The 17,735-nt window shown below is 29.0% G+C and overlaps 1 protein-coding gene and 1 non-coding gene across 2 annotated transcripts; one reads left to right on the top strand and one right to left on the bottom strand.

The window, feature by feature from the left end:
• Nucleotides 1-1,152: 1,152 nt before the first annotated feature.
• On the top strand, nt 1,153-17,661 carry LOC129907505 (uncharacterized). The gene is made up of 3 exons (XM_055983782.1): nt 1,153-1,230; nt 11,222-12,121; nt 17,292-17,661. The coding sequence occupies exons 1-3, from the start codon at nt 1,176-1,178 to the stop codon at nt 17,594-17,596; spliced, it is 1,260 nt and encodes a 419-aa protein (XP_055839757.1). The 5' UTR covers nt 1,153-1,175; the 3' UTR covers nt 17,597-17,661.
• On the bottom strand, nt 12,319-12,391 carry Trnak-cuu (transfer RNA lysine (anticodon CUU)). The gene has a single exon. It is a non-coding gene; the product is annotated as a tRNA-Lys (tRNA).
• Nucleotides 17,662-17,735: the final 74 nt, after the last annotated feature.

The raw sequence follows: 17,735 nt of genomic DNA, 5'->3' as shown, positions 1-17,735 counted from the left end.
TTTTCTATATTTAAACAATTTATTATTGACGACCACCTGCGGTAAAAAAAGACATTAAACCCTAAAAAAACCTTAGTTTATTATTTTTTTTCTTTTTGGTTTTAAATTTCAAATTGTTAAATCTTGCTATGTAGGTATGTACTCGTAAGTGCAAAATTTTCTTAGAATTTTTCAAAACAGCATAGTGACTATGTATATTTTAAAAAAAAGTCTTATGAAACGGGGTTGTTTTATCGTAGACTAAATGTTATAACAACCATTTATTAACTGTATTTAACATGATTGACATACAGTTACGAAAACCCAGACATGCCTGTCGCAGATATATCTACAGTTTTTTTTTAGATACTTTATGATCGCTACTGGTTCTGAAAAAAATATTTCATTGATTCCGTCAGAGATTCAAAAAAAAAAAAAAAAAAAAAATACAAAATACAAAATCATCACAAAAAAAAGCAAAACATTAAAAATATCATTTTCTTCCTCGAAATGTAACGACCAAAGTATTCAAGTAAAAATATTCACCTCTTACACAATTTCACCTCACATCCAGAGTTGCCTATGAATTGATATAAACCCCTTATACGCATGTGTTATAAAATATGATTGAGAAGAAATCCGTGAATGAATGTGACGTAGCATCCTCTTTTGTTGACAACTTTCCAATATGAGGATTTGTGAGGATATCTGTGTTAAACAGGTGTATCTGGGATGAAAATACAGGATGGGGGTTAGAGATATGAATATTTCTTTTTTATCATTTTGTGTACATGAAGCTGTTGCTTTGGTAAGATACAAAAGTATAATATATTCGCATTGAAAATAACCGACGACAAAACTATAAAAGAAGCCGTAAATTCAAATTAAAGTTCAGTTTACGGAAGCTGAGTTTTCGGTAGCTCAACAGTTGTGAAATAATAAAAAAAATTTACAAAAAAAAAACGTTGGAAATATTCTTAGTTAAATTTCAGTGCTATTTGGAATTTTGTTATTTTATTTGAAAGTGATAAGAAAAATTTTTTTCGATCTTGCGAAAGAATTTTCGAGAGAAAAATTCAAAAAAATGTTATTTTGTGCGGGAATAGAATCAGATATTATTTAACATAAATAAAAAAATATTTTTTTTTTTGTGGATTTTGAAAAACCAAAAAAAAAAAAAACAGAAAGGAGTAACAATGACATCTTTGCAGTATATCAAGAGACTTGTGTTTCTTGCTTTTGTCATAGAGGGTAAGAATAGTTTTGATTATTTAGTTGCTTTTTACTCGATCTTATGGATGAAAGTTTTGATTTTTTATACTTTCTGTGAAATAATGGTATCGGTATAATTTAACAATTTTTAATTTTATTAAAGAAAAATATATCGGTGTCAATTGGTTAAATTTAAAGCAAATGAAAAATAATACCAAAAAGTTTTTATGAAAAATTTAAATTAGAAAATTTGAAGAAGTGATTTCCGTCTTACTGTTCACACCTTGTCATTTGGTGGATTTAGACGTATTTACTACGATTTGTATTCGTACAAACAATAAAAAAGCAAATGGGTAAACAAATTAAAATTTAAAACAAGGCATTTTTATGAAAAAAATGTCAAACAAGAAAGTGTCAAATTTTCACACTAATTCGACCTCGCTGAAAATGTGTTCATTTATAAATTAACAACAATTTTTAACAAAGGTCTCTTATTCGAAAGCTGTAAAAAATATGTTTGCAGATCAAGTGAAAAAATATTCCGCCCACTTGTTAGTTTCGCGTGGATTAGGTTCCACCCGTAAAAATAAATTCCACTTTTTTCTTATTGTGAATTCACGGTTATTTTTCAGGTGAAATGGGAAATAACTCTCCCGTAATATTGGTAGCCAACAAAAAACCAGCTTGGTGCAAAACATTAATTCTACTCGGATTAAACTTGCAATACATTTGAAATTCCGGGCAACCAAAAATATTTCCGGCGGAAAATTCTCCACTCTTTAATCCTAGTAAATAAAAGTTTTTCTAAAAGTCTTTAGGCAACAATGAAAAATTGCCAAAAATGTTTTTATTTATGTTTTTGGCAAATTATTTTATAAGTAAGTTCCTTCCGCAATTAAAAATTGTATATTAAAAAGAAGAGACAACCTCCACCGCTCAAAAGAACGTAGAAAATTCAACACAAGTCAGTATACTCTTTTTGGGACACAAACGAAATACTTTTTTCAGGTTTTTTTTTTCATACAAAAAAATATAAAAAATAGATGCATTTTATTTGCACTTTTTTTTATTAATTTCTCATATAGATACCGTGAAGTCCACACTGTAACCATCCCAGAAATAAAAAAAAACACTTCTTACTGTGTTATTGGTTTGTTAAGTTAAGATAACATTGAAATCGAAAATTTGCACACAAAAACTTGTTTCCAAAAATGGCTCTTATTTTTTTTTTGGAGGATATACCAAATTTTTAGGGTTTAAGTCTTTAAGTTAACATATTTTATTTAAAACTTTTTGGTGGACGAAATATGTAGTTTGTATTTCTTCTAGTTTCATTTGAATAAAAATGCATGCAATAGACCCAGACCAAAATATCCCACTTAGCTAAAATTAAAAATTTTCAATAAAAATTGATTTGATTACACTGGTTAACAAAATTAAACTTTTTTTTTGTTGCCGAAACAAAAATATACTTTTCTGAAGGTTTTCGTTTTACAATATCGAGACGGTCTCATTTTTTTTTAAAGCAAGTCATTTATGGCTCTAAATTTACATTCTATCACATATAAAGAGGGAAAAGGTAGTAAAAGTTTTCTTGCATGTTTGGTTGTTTTGTGGAGTTTTTGACCTCAGCTACTTCAGAAACTCAAGTCATGGTTCCTTATATGACGAATAAAGTTTTAATTGAGTTCTTCTCGGTTGCTTAAATAAATAAAATCTAAAATTAAATTGCCCTCAAAAACAAGTATGCAGTTTTAATTAATTTATTAAGATGCATTTTTAGCAAAAAAATTTTCAAAATCGTTAGAGCCGTTTTTTAAAAAACTTATTTTGTATAAATAATTTATTAAAAAAAAAGTTTTAAAATAAAATTGGTATGCCATTTTGTAGAGATCACTAATCAACATCTAAAAACAAAATTTCAAAAAAAAAAAAAATACAATGTCCCGTTTTCGAAAATTTTAAACATTTTTTAAAAAATCCAAAAATATTTTTTTCGAAATTTTATTTATGGCTTATATTTGAGTTATATAATTGCTTCTTCACAAAATTTTTTGTTGAAATCGAATGAGCCTTTTCGGAGAATATCGGATTTAAGAAAAAAAAGGTTCTATGGCAGGTACCGTTAATAGCACTGGTTAACAAAATTAAACTTTTTTTTTGTTGCCTAAACAAAAATATACTTTTCTGAAGGTTTTCGGTATGCTGAACTAGAATCCGAAGTCAAAAAAATTAATCAGCTCCCGTTTTTGAAATATTACCGTCAGAGTATGCAGTACTTCGGACCTCATTCTTTTATATAAGGAAAATTATTTGAACATATTTAGTAACTGTTTTTAAAAGAACTATTTTCGACCTTTTTAAATCTGTTTAAATCTTTCCGATATCTTTTTTACTGCCCGAGATATCCTAAGTTGTTTGGTATTTTTATAAATTGTATAACGTCATTATCTCCTTTATGATGTATCTTACTTACTTCACTTATACTTCATTTTAAGATATCTCGGGCAATACAAAAGATATTGAAAAGATTTAAACAGATATCGAAAGATGGAAAACAGTTCTTATAGAAACCGTTACTATGCTCAAACGATTTTCCTTATACAAAAGAATAAGGTCCGAAGAACTCGAAAAAACATTTTTTTTTTTTCATTTTCTAACGGTAATATCTCAAAAACGGAAGCTGATTAGATGTTTTTGACTTCAGATTCGAGTTCAGCACACCGAAAACCTTTAGAAAAGTATATTTTTGTTTCGGCAAAAAAACCCTTGTAAACCAGTGTTATGTATAACGAAGATGTGTCAAAAATCTTAAGTTATTCAATATAGAGAAAAAAACGCTATCAATTAATGTATGAAATTTAAACAATTATTTTGAAAAATATTGTTTTTATTCATTAAAATTCTTAATTTATTTTTTTCAAAACAATAAGGCAACAGCTGCAATTTATTAACCCATAGAGTTTAATGTATTTTCTAAAACCAATACGACACGAAATAATTTGCCTTAGTAACTCCAGTATAATTAAAATAACGGCAATAATAAAAAGGATGTGCAAACAGAAAAAGGGGTTTTCTCACATTTTCTCCCAGAACAACAACACATTTTTTAAAAATTTAAAAAACCGCTTAAGTCTAACAGATACAATTTTGCAAGAGTTAATTGTTTGTTGCTTTGGAATTTTTTAGGCTGAACATTACTACGCTCATACTGTATTTAGATCAACAAAATTTAGTTTGAATTAAACTTGCTGCTATTTTGTATCGAAAAAATTTATTAAAATACAATTTTAATTAAAAAATCACTTTTTAATGCATTTGTTTTCCATTACAAATTAAAAATAAATATTTATTGCAAATAAAACAAAAATATTTTAAGTAATTGAAAAATGAAAAATTGCATTCAAAAAAATTCTATTGCAACTGAAAAATGTTTGCATTGAAAATAAAATTTTTTATTGCAAATAAAAATATTTTGCATTATTATAGTTCACACAGCTACCTAATAATTGGTCAAATAACCAAAATTGTAAAGTTGTACTTGCAATAAAAAATATATAAATATATTTTTTTATTTGCAACAAATATTTTTTTTTTTTTTATTTGAAATGAATTTTTTTTAGGTAATTGATTTTTTTACAACCCTGATCAAAACTTTGGAAAACGTTGTGAGGAACACATTTAATTTAATTATATGCTGTGCTACTAGAGTTTAAATATTCGTCAATTCTTAAAAGAATGCTCGAGTGGTGAAAACTTGGATTTATAAGCTTTTTATATAAGCCTCTTTACAAATAGAAACAGACTATACCTCTGGCTGGCCACAAGGATAGGATCTGTTATCCAACGATGCGACACGCTTTGATTGGAGTATTATGGTTATTTCTTATATTTTTGGCAAAATAATTTGATGAAGCTAATTAAAAAAAAGTAAATCCTCTAATTTTTTTAAGAGGCGCTTTGTTTTTGGTGTCCCTTTATTGATGAGAGTGTCATCTTTCGTGTCAATTAAAAAAATGTTGCCCATGTTTGCCCCTTTTTGAGTAAACACTATGTGAAGTTATCTAAAAAATAACCATTTTTTGTATATATTTCTTAGATTCCGGCAGTGCTGACAATACCGGTCAACTAGATTTTTGACACAAGGACCAAATTATACTTTTCTAAAAGTGTAAGAGATTCTGAACTCGTATCCATAGTCAGAATTATTCTATTAGCCACAACTGAGAGTGTGTACGCTTAGCTGCTGGCTAAAAATTTAAGAAAATAGTCTTGATCAACAAAATGGAAACTCATCTTGAGATATCTCATGCATAAAATAAGATCGGAAAGATTTAAACAGTTTTTTTTTTGAAGAAGGAAAACAGATCACGGCGTCAAACTATGCTGAAATAATAAACCACAATTAGCATAACCTCAAAAACATTCAAAATAAGTTTTTTGTTTTTGCAATTTTATAACGCTAATATTTAAAAAAACGATAACTAAAAGAATATTTCTGAATGTGTATTCGAGTTCAGTATTCCTAAATCCTTCAGAAAAGTATATTTTGGTTCTTTGGACAAAAAAAGTTGAATTTTGTTGACCAGTGTATTTTTTGATTAAGAAGATTTTGCTAACCCAATTATTAATGAGTCAGGTCAAAAATCATTGTTTAATGTAGACAAGAACTTCGTCAACAAATTGCAATAAGTCTATATCCAAAAAAAATGGCCTCATAAGTCAAAACATACCTTTTTCAAATTAGAAAAAATTTAACCCTCTTGGGCCGCCATCTAGTGTCAAAATAAAAATCTGAAAAAAATTAGGGGATTTTTTTTTTTTTATTATTTAGAAACAGTTTTTCCACTTAGGAACTTAATTCTCGAAAAAACCTAAATAAACGAACGCCCTAATGTACATAATATTAAATGACATTTATAAAATATCATCAAAATCGAAGTTATTTGGGTTTAGGACGAAATTAAATTTTTATGTAACTGACAGTCAGTAAAATTCATCAATATATACAAACATACATTTATATATTTTATTTAAAATTTTTCTTAGAATATTTAAACATAATATTTAAGCATAATATGCTTATCAAAATGAAATTTTGTTATTTTAAAATTTCAAAATTTTCTCCTTAGTCTGTTTTCGACATGTTTTCAATTTACCTACCCTTTCCGCTCCTCTGCGAGTTACTTCTAATACTTTTGTTTTGATTCTGATTCACCCACTTAAAAAAAAAAAAAACTCCTTACTAAAATATATCTATTTTGTAGTTAAGATGCACGTGATTGATTGTATACCTAAAATATTATGCCTACACTGAAAAATAAATTAAAATAAAATAATATTTAGAAGTTAAGAAACTTTTTAATTTTTTTTCGTTTGAGAGACTATCATACAGGGAACTGAAACATACAATTTTTCAGCTTAATATGTAACTTAAAAGTAATTTTCGCTTTTTTTTAATTTCAACCCTTAAAATTTCAAAGCAAAGTAACAAAAAATCCAATGTTTCTTTCTGTGTAGTAAAAATAAAATTTTAAATTCCTGGGGGTTCTCCTTGTCAGTTTAATAAATGTAAAATTTTGTCTACTGACCCGTTCTTTTCCTTTCACATACACACTTTAAAAATCTGTCCTACTCTTTACATACTTTCGAAATAAAATTAAGGACGTGTATAGATTTAATCTCGATATAGAGAATTATTTCTCCCAAATGTTAAGGGTTAATCAGTTATTGTACAATCACAAAAAAAAAAACATGTTCGTATGACGTATGTCTCCTTCAAATAAAAAAAATTTGAATCTTTAAGACAAAGCCTTAAAACGATTAAAATGCAAACATGTTCACAAAAACCATCGAAACATTTTAATTAACTGCAACAATGGATGACTGCAAGTTGGTAAATTTAACCCCTTCTCTCTATTCCATTCAATTTTAAGGACTATGGTGCCAATGCCAAACGATGTCATTTGAATAATATAGAACCTGGTTTATCAGCGTAAAAACAACATTTAGTGGCGGCGGTAGATTTGGGGAAAATGGCATGGGTATCTCTGCCTAATCGATTTTCTATTTTACAATTTTATAATATCGTATAAATGCATTTCGACGGGATACCTCATCACCATGCTGCAAAAATAGCAACAGGATAATATAAATCGAGCCAACAAGGATGAATGAAAATTTTCCAAACAATAGCTTACTATGGGAGTTCCTGGCATATTGGTTGATAGTTTTAATCCCAGTAATCGAATATAAAAGTGAATTTGTGGATAGATTCATTTTACACCCGGGGGTATAATAATATTGTGATGTGGTTAGTTTAGTAGGAACAAAATGAGAGTAGGTATAAATGGGTTTTGTTGACTTATTGGGATATTTTCAACAAAAAACCACTCAAAAATATGTCAATAACGAAATTTATGAGTTATGACCCAGTGAAAGATATCTCCAATTTAGAGGTAACCTATTTTCAAAATTCCAAAAATAATTAATATATAATGGAAAAGTGGTAATGCAGCGATTTAAAAACTTGCTATGCAAAGTATAAACGCATTAAAAGGCTATAAAAATTATTATTTTAGGGAAACCTTGAAATACTGTATACAGGGGGCTTATTTTGATCTCCTTTTCAACACAATTGCACTGGTGTTTCTAAATTTCTTAAAATTCCCAGCCTCTAAGAAAAAGAGGTTGTCTGTAAAGCCGGTTTACGGACAATGATTTTACGTGATAACGTCGTAAGAAAACAGGTTGTGTGCTTGAGTCAATTGAAGATTTTATTTATTTCAAACAAAGATAATTTACAAGAAAAAGCTATAAAAAAATTACCTTTTTTCTTTTCTCATTATATTAATTTTTTTATTTTAAAAGCTTACAAAAAAATTGTTCATTAAAAAGCCAAATATTTCTTCTAAATAATAAAATCATTTTTAAATTTTAACAATGCGCAAAAAGTATTAAAATAATTTATTAAAAACAATCATTTCCTATGAAAAAAGTGAATAAATCATTTCCATTACCCAAAAATTCATTTTTTTGATATATAACAACCTATAATAAATTTTATACCACCTGAAAGCTTATTGCTTCAACTTAAAATGTATATATCGATCATGTCTATTAGACATCTACAAAAAGAGCTAGAACTTTTTGAACTCGATCAATTTTCATCAAAAAAAGCACAAAAAAAAACATATAATTTTATGTTCTCACGCTATTGAATCAATTTTTTTTAGACAACCCATAAAAAATGTTATATCATGCAAAAGCTTATAATTTCACATTTCATATGACGTTTCAATCTTATTTCTGCGATGCCTAGAAAAAAAGTTAGAATTTTTTAAAGCCAAACATGTCGAAATACCAAACTAAGATTACGGCACATCCCACACTGGGTGGCGAAGTTCATGATCAACAGATCTCCACAGGTGTTTTGAGGAATTTCGCAAGTTTTTTAATATAACATTGTGTAGCTTGTAGTGAATGTACAGTTATGTGTGATATACCAAATGAAAGGTAACATCATCAGAATGCTCAATAAAGTTAAATCAAATTTGTATTTGCTTTAGATTAAAAGATAGAACCTGTTGAATAATAAAACTTTATTTTACCGTTATCTCAAAATTGTGACTACAAAATTGAAATTTTGCACAGATATAGTCCTGTCTATTATCTATGTATAGTATAAATCTGTTGAAGAAAAAGAGATAAAAATAAAAAAACGGTTAAAAAGGTAAAAAAAACTTGAGACAAAACAACTTGTTTTTCCCGTTATTCGGTCAAAAACCATTTTTAAATACCAATTTTTTGCACATGTATGCGCACAGTCATAGACTACATGTTCTATAAGCTTGAGATTTTTTGAATGCTACAAAAAATTTAAAAAAATTAAAACTCACCCAAAAATACCCTAAAATAAGTAGGTGTTTTTCAAAAAATCATATTTCGAAACGCAGAGACCACAAAATTTTTTTTATTATCTTCCGAATGACGTTTTTCAAATTGTCAAAAAAAAATTCCCCTACCTATAATCACTACTTTGTCAAAGGTCTACCTCATGTTTTAGTTTTAGAAAACCATTAATAGCTTGGTTTTGAATTTTTTTTAGAATTTTTTCAATACCATTGTCAGTCTTGCAATAAGTTTATCTATTGATTAAAAAACAATTCAACTCTTTACATTGTCGCGTTTATAAAATAGCCAATTTTTGAAATTTTGTTTTACCCCTATTTACCCTATTAAAAGATAGAATTTTTTAAAATCCTTCAAATTTATTTAACGTTAGGTTATTATCTTTCAAATAAGTTATAGAAGATTTTTGTATCTCTAATAGTTTATTTTTAATTTTTAATTGAATTTTTTGCCGCACTGCGAAAGTGCGAGAGTGGAACGTTAGAAAATGGCGTCACTTTTTTGTGGTGGCTGCCATGGTTCATCGATTTATAAGACGTTATCACGTCAAAAAAAAATTGAAGCTTCAGTTTTATTTTCCTCAAAATTACCTTTTGTGACTTAACCCTGACTTTTCACTTTAGAAAGTATTCTCGTGCCATCCGTATAGTAATAAATTGTACGAAAGATTTGAGCATATCACAAATTAATGAATAAAGATTGCAGATTGTTAATGGGAAGTTTTTAAAAATTGATATAAGCAAATTTGACTCTTATCCATTCAAAATCTTTTAATTGTAAAATTTTATACTTAGTCAAATATTATTATAAAGGTATAACCTCAAAACCTGCAGTCGAATCTATGTAACTTTCTCAAAATTATATTGATTCAAATTTGCAAGAAGGTATCCTAAGAAAAAAGATTTTAAAAACCACAACAATTACCTTTTTTTTTTCTTCTTATTCAAATGGATTCATGATAATGTGTAAATTGTTAATAACTCTACGTGCTAGGAAGATAATTTAATAAATAAATGTTCAATTTATAGCTAATTTAGTAGAAGCGTAGGTTTGCATTTATTTTGGTAATGTACTCATAACTCATTTGTGGTAAGTTTGCTATTTGCACAATTACGTCCATAAAAATTTACAAAATGCCAAATAGAAATGTCTTAGCGGTTGCAAAAAGTATTCATATAGGATGAAATAATTTAGGGATAAGACATATTTTATGGTTTTAACATATTCACATCAACGAAGCAATAAAACATCGTCAATTTACTACAAGTATGTTTTTAAAAATGATAGTCGTCATCATTGATATCATTCGTAATGAAACACTTACTTGAATTGAAAATAACAGATAGCTACCTATTTCTATGAGTAGGTTAGGTAGGTAGGTACTCAAACTATTGAGAATTTATTAAATAAAAAGAACGAAAAAAGGTGGATCACACATCCTTAATTTTATTATTCAAAACTTTGATGTAGGTACATAGTTGTGTTAAAGTTGAAGTAAAACGCAAATTTAAAAGGACTAAAAGGCTTTTGTAAATTTTTATCAAAATGGAGTTTATAATCACTTTTCTGTTGTTTGAAGATTATGACTGCAGTCGATGTGAAACTGGCAAAAGATAAATGAAATGTAGGTCCCATTGGAATGGTGCCTGCTCCAAAGTTAAAAAGTTAAAAAAAGTTGTAACGGATTAATACCTAATAACTTGATGTGGACTTGACCAAATCTTTTAAGAAAACAAAATCCCTGGTGACACTCTCAAGCTCCTTAATATTCCTGACGATTTATTATTAGATTTACAAAGATATGCAAATAGTTCTAAGAATTAAAACATAATTTCTTTGAGGATTAAAAAAACTTAAATCTTAATTTTATGCAAAAGGCTATTTTAATACCTTTAATTTCATAAAACTTAACTTGAAATCTTTTGATGTTCATAGAATTTCATAGAAAGCTACCAAAAATAAATTTATTTACGTTCTAATTTTCTTTTAAACAAATGTCTCCAAATGAATTAAAAAACTTTTTTGTATATCTAAACAAAGAGACAAAAAAAAACCAACATAATATACTTGTACCTCTACAAGAGAGTTTTTGAACTTTTAACTACTTTTCTTCTTGCAGTCACATCACGCCCCACACCTTTCGGCAGCCGATTAATCAACTTCTTGGGTAATGGCGCCAGCAGTAGAAGTAGCAGGTCGGCTGTAGTTGTTGGCTGTGGCAACAGCATTTACTGCGACAACGGCCGCCGTCACCACAATCAAAAGAACATCGGAACCGGAAGCGATTCATCTTTGGTTGAAATTAGTTTTCAACCTTTAAGAGAATTAGAATCTGTGTCATCATTAACATCGTTCTACCCACTCGCGGGCAAGCATCAGCAATTTTTCGATGATGATGATGATTTACCATTCCATCAACCATCATCATCATCAGGAGTATTTGTGACGGCGGCAACACCACCCAATTTGTCCAGCAACAAAAACAACGCCTACTCTCATATCAGTCAAAGACATTTTAATCGCCAACGTCGAACAAGTCATCGGCATCATCGACCGATTAATGAAAACAACAACAACAACAACGACGATGATGAAGATGACAACTTCCAAAGCTATCACCATCGATATCCTGATGATGAGTTGTCTTCGAGCGAAGGGCCAGCAACAACAGTATTCACACCTGTTGCTGGTACTTTGAATGGAATTTCATATCCGGTTGCGGCGGCAGCGGCGGAGGTTAATGGAGATACTAAAGATCCGTTTGGTTTTATGCATCATGACACTCATAGTTCGTCATCGTCATCAGAAGAAGAAAACAATGAATATTCGGGTGTGGGTAGCTTCCCTTGGGATGTATTTAAGGAAAAGTCATCTCATCCGGTTTCGAAGGACCCAAACCCAATTGAAGGTCACAGTTATATGGACTCAGATGCAAACAATAAACGAAATGCTTTGGCTGCATTCAAGCGTCAAAAATTCAAATCACATCAAACACAATTTATTCCTTCAATATCTGGTGGTGAGTACTTGTTCATACATATACTTTAACCTATTTATTATTCTAATAATACCTATGCCCTGTCATTGAAATCTTCTGAATTTTTAATTTTTAACCTATTTTCAATATTTCCTTTTGCCAAAGTTAAATCTTACGAAACAAAGAAAAAACTTTTGATTGACAGCAATATTCAAAGATTAAAAAAAAAAAAAGTTACTCGCCCAACGTGGGGCTCGAACCCACGACCCTGAGATTAAGAGTCTCATGCTCTACCGACTGAGCTAGCCGGGCAGTTGTGTTGCATTGTGTTAAAGTTTCATTTTGTACTGTTTCCTTTAAATTTGAATTTAAACACATTTATATGATGTTATTTTTGTAAAGGCAAGAAGGCATTTATGTAGGTAGGGTGATGGCACATGAGGTTGGCCATTCCCAAACCCTTTGTTTAATTGAATGTTTTGAAGAAAAAATAATGAACAAGAGAATTTATCTTGAAAACGCAGTAATTTAAACAACACAACACCATTGGGTAATTACACTGCCCAAAGCCCAACACACAAAAATTTTCAAGGCCATTGTTTATCATTTCTTACTAAATTAAGGGTGCTGATTAGAAAAATGACATTAGTTTTTTTCTAGCAGGTCTAGTTTTTAAATTATTTATACATGAAAAGGCATAGAAATTCCTACAATTTTTTTTTGTTAAAATTTTTCTTTCCAAAAAAACTTTAAAAACTCTTGTAATAATAAAATCTAAAAGAAATAGTATGAAATTACCCCAAAAATGTAAAAAAATTAAAATATCTAAAAAAATTAGAGCTCCTAGAAAGCAGTCAGTGTGATTTTTTGGCTTAATAAACCCAAATGCATTAGGTTTGATAAGAAAATTTCTGGAAAATGTTAACAAACAGTTAAAATAAGCATAACTTTAAAATAAGTACGAAATTACCCCCAAAATGTGAAAAACTAAAATATTTCAAAATAGAGCTCATAGAAAAATATGAATATGATTTTTAGGTTTACTGATCCAAAATACATTGAATTTAATATACATTTTTCTGGAAAATTTGATTGAACGCTCAAAATAAGAAAAACTTAAAAATTAGTATGAATATTTCACCAAAAATGAAAAATTAAATATTTCAAAAATTAGAGCTGCTAGAAAGAAACCAATATTATTACAGTAAAACCCGGATAAGTACCTCACCTTAAATGCCCGGTTTTGTTAGGCACTAAAGCGGGTAAGTTACTTACAAGAACCCGCTTAAGTGCTCATAGGCACTTATCTCTATATTTACTTAAAAATAAAAAAAAAACATGTTTGATTATTAAAAACAGAATCTTCACAAACAAAATAACTTTGAAAGTTTAAAATAACTAACTAGTTAGTTTCTACTTTTAGTAGAATTTTTGAATCTTAAAGCGCTTTAGCAAATGAAGTTTTTCTTACTGCTGAAACTTGTTTCAAATGTGTACTTAAAAGAATTTCCTGCAAGTAAATTCAATCATAACTATTTGAAATAGAAGGTAGTTAAGCGGGAAAAGCAGTTAAGCGAAAGGTACTTAAAAGATGAGTTTTATATGAAAAAATCCTTAAAATTTTGGTTCTAAAAAACAAAGGCACTTATGCGGGTTAGGCACTTAAGCGAGAGGCACTTATCCGGGTTTTACTGTATATATAAAATTTGATATAAATCTTTCTAGAAAATTTTAAAAAGTTGAAAATTGTTGGCCAGTATTATTATATGACAACAATAAGTAGTTTTAACAGCTTTTTCAAAAAAAAAAAAAGTGCAAAACAAAAGGAATCATTTTGTTCGTTCATCCTGTGCTAACAGGAGAAGATTTATTCTTTTTTTAAGTTAGTTTATTTTGTTAAAATTCAAAAAGATTTTCGAGTGCTTTTTTCTTAAATTCAATGGTCGCTCCCCTATTTCATAATCAGTCAAATAGAAATTGGCTATATTTTTAACCCATGACCAAAACAAATAAAATAATCGTTAAAAGTTGTAGATCTACTATTAGAAAACCCATAAAACCTTTTTAGCCATGGAAGTCGGTTTTGTTTTTTGATAAAAATGATTTATTGGTCCTATGCATTAGTCTCTTAAATCTGTTTGGGAAATACAACTACATTCATGCAATGCATTGCCCCTGTTCTGTAATTTTTACCACTGGAGCACAGTGGCCCGTTTTGACTTTTTTGCTTGCAAAATTAATATCTTCTAAACAAATAAAGACATCGCCACAATTTTTTTTTTATCTTGAAGGAAATTTCCAAGGCTATGAAAATTGTGAGTTTAAAAAAAAAACTTTACAGGGTGTTTCAGAATTTGGTGTTAAAATAAGAAGTTTTAGATAAGGTTGTAAACATAATGGTAATTTGATTACAATCGTCAAAAATCAATTTCTGAAGTAATCTGAGTTAGGTGACACAGTGGGGAAAAAGTAAAGGAACCAATTCGAGTGAAACAGTGGGGAGAAAAGTATTTTTTTGTTTATTATTTTTATGCAATTTTTTTATTTTTATTTATAGAAGAGTACATTTATAATGTATTTCAGTGGAAAAAGATAAAAGTAACAAATTAAGACATAAAAAACACTAGATTTCTTTAAAACTATCATCTAAGTCCGGGGTAATTTGTAATAAACTCATCATTTCTGGAGAGTATTGTTCTTGCAGATCTTTTTGGTTTCTTACATGCCTTAAGGAAGAAATAGGTGTATCCGATGAGGTTGCAAGCATGTTAAATAGGTCTTCATTCTGCCGAATCCTTGAAATTTTGCACGTATTTTGATATCTGTACTTCTTGTGGTCTTTAACTTTGCACTCCTGGGCTTCTTCTGACAGTTCTCCAAGTGAAAGTGATTGATATTGGATGATATTTTGACTATGGACCATTATTTTGTGAAGAGTAGGTGTGAGTAGTTTTTCAGGATACTTTTTTTTAGAAGCTCTGCTGTTTTCTTCGTATACTCTCCAAATTTAACTGCATTCACTATTTCCTTGCAATTCAAAACACTCAGTAGGTATAATTTTCAGTATCATAATAACTTCTCCATTGACTCCAGTTATTCGAGCGGTTGCATCTGATTGTTCTCCTTGAAGTGTTTCCATTATTAGTATTTCCATAGCCTTTCTTTGGTTTATCCACATCAAGTCCAAGCTCTTCTTGAAAACGCGTTTGGATCGCTTGTTTTCTTCTCTTTTCCATCTCCTTGGTCCCAATATATTCATAAAAAATCATGTTATTGAAATCCACCACTTACAAAACAAAGAACTCTAATTTTCCAAGATTTTATTTTCACACATGAAAAAAAAATGTCGAAAAAATGACTGACCTTTCGCTCTAGCTCAGTTGGATGCAAAATGACGCAGCTGAGCTTTTGGATTTTTATTAAGAAATATATAAGGATTTTGAATCAGCTGAGCTTGGTTTGATTACGTAGGAATCTTTTTTTTCTATGCAATTTGAAGTCGAAAAAGTGTGCAAAAAACAGTGTTTCAAAAAACATTAAATTAAACAATTAAAAAATAAATTTTTTAATTTTTTTTTTAATTTTTGGTTTAAATATTAACACAGCATTTGAAAAAATATAAAAATCAAAACGTTTTAGGAGCCCTCTTCCTAGTTTTAACACTCAAAGCTAAGAAAAAAAATAAAAAAACAGATTTTTTTTTTCATAGTAAAAAATTATTAACTTTGACTTGCTCTATAAGGCCAATAACCCAAATTGAAAATTTTTTTCGAATAATCGAGCTCCAACCATTTGTGAATCCAGTGGTCTAAAAGTTTTTCATTATCGACCCACCAGAAAAATGAATATTGCAAGCACTTTTGTCTAAATGGGCCACTGTGTGGCGATACAATTTTTGAATGACTTTAATATTGAAGAAATAAATAAAAGAAATTTTGTTCAAAATCATAATTTCTTAAATCTTCATCACCATTGATAAAGTTACAGAACAGGTACAATGTTACAAAAAAAAATAAAAATTAGCACGTTATTTGATGTACCTATGGCAAGATATAAAATTGTTAATAAGAATTTAAAAAAAAATTGGAGGTTTGTAAGGGTTGAATTTTTTAGAAATAAACGTTTCAAAGCCAAATTAGAAGATTCATAGTTCTTTAAAAACATTATACGATCGTCTCGGCCATTTTGAGATTTTCAACACGGGCAAAAATGTTTTCTTAATTCAATAATGCTGAACACTTATTTGAAGTTGTTCCACCGCAACTATGAGAAACTACTGAAAAAACCAGCCAAATGATTTTTTTTTTGTTATTGACTTTTTACATGAAAAGTGACCTTAAATTCCAGAAAATTGACATTTTGAACTGGGATATCCTATACCTAATAATGTTAAAAATTGGGACTTCAAGAACAGTGAGGTATGAGGAGTGTTTTTCATTTCTCAGTAGTTTTGTTATCGCTGGATTGTCGTTGATTGTAGCTTCGTCTTATAGTGGAATATTAAGTCGACGTCTTCTTCACGTTTTTTAACAATTTTCTTGACTTTAGAAAAATTTAGTGGGTACATAATTTTATCAGGCTCATAATAAAGCTTGCAGTATTAATTTGCGTTATTATATTGGATTTATTTTCGGAGACTTTTTGTTAGTCATGATAATAAACCAAAGGTTTTGCTGAATTTAGGCTGTCAGGGTCCAAAGTTGCACCCTGTACAACTCAGTCAGAAGGGAAAAATATAAAAATGGAATTATCTTTATTCTGCTTTAAGGATTTCGAACTTATTTAAGGTAATTTTTCGAAAATATTCCTATAGATACACCCAGTGACATAAAAATGAGCTTGCGATAGAACAAACACCTTCAATTTTTTGCGTACATATGTCAGCCCAAACAAAATTTTCGGCCAAAAATTTGAGTTCTATAAAAAATCTTACTGACGATATAACAGAGCACTCGGCTCGAATAAGGTCACATCTTTACAACAAACCACATGTCAAATTAAATCAACTCTCATCGAACCACAAATCAATCCCCAACTTTTTGAATTCAGCTTTGAATTGAGTTTGCCTAGATGAGTTGGAAACATTCGATTCGAATTCCACATAATATTTTTTTTATTAAATTCATCAATATCATTGTAAAAACACTTAACCTCAATCATCAAGTTAAATTTTCAAACAACTAATTTTAACATTTCTCCTCTTCAATTTCAGGAGCCATGACAAATCTAGGTGACTTTTTTAGAAATCTAAAAAACAATATAGAATTTATGGAAAAAAGTCGTCTCAGTAATTCCGAAGAAGTCCTTCTCGATGGTGATCATCCCATACAAATGTTGAAGGAAGAATTAAATAGTGATGGAACAAGACCAACCGGAACAGCTGCATTTCTCCATGCAATACGAAATTACAGGCCCTCACAAAGAATTCGATCATTGGTAGCGTTAAATCCTGAAGGTTATCATGGATCACAATTTTTAGATCCAAATTATATGTGGCTTGGTTTGGGTAAACGATAATACTGAAAAATGTTAATTTAGTTTTATATGATTAATAAATTGTTTTTTATATATAATTTTATTTAATGTTAAGTTATTAATTTTATGTAACAATAAATAAATTGTAAATAAAATTTTATAATAATTTGTAAGATATTTC

The sequence above is a fragment of the Episyrphus balteatus genome, chromosome 1 (genome assembly GCF_945859705.1).
Source record: "Episyrphus balteatus chromosome 1, idEpiBalt1.1, whole genome shotgun sequence".
NCBI classification, from domain to species: domain Eukaryota; kingdom Metazoa; phylum Arthropoda; class Insecta; order Diptera; family Syrphidae; genus Episyrphus; species Episyrphus balteatus.
The sequence above is the reverse complement of the archived record's forward strand: the minus strand, read 5'-3'. Positions and strand labels throughout refer to the sequence as shown.

Bases quoted from the DNA above. Each gene is read 5' to 3' on its own strand.
- LOC129907505 (XM_055983782.1), top strand. From the start codon at position 1,176: ATGACATCTTTGCAGTATATCAAGAGACTTGTGTTTCTTGCTTTTGTC. The intron at 1,231-11,221 runs GTAAGAATAGTT...TTCTTCTTGCAG, and splicing joins TCTTGCTTTTGTCATAGAGG to TCACATCACGCCCCACACCT. The intron at 12,122-17,291 runs GTGAGTACTTGT...CTTCAATTTCAG, and splicing joins TATTCCTTCAATATCTGGTG to GAGCCATGACAAATCTAGGT.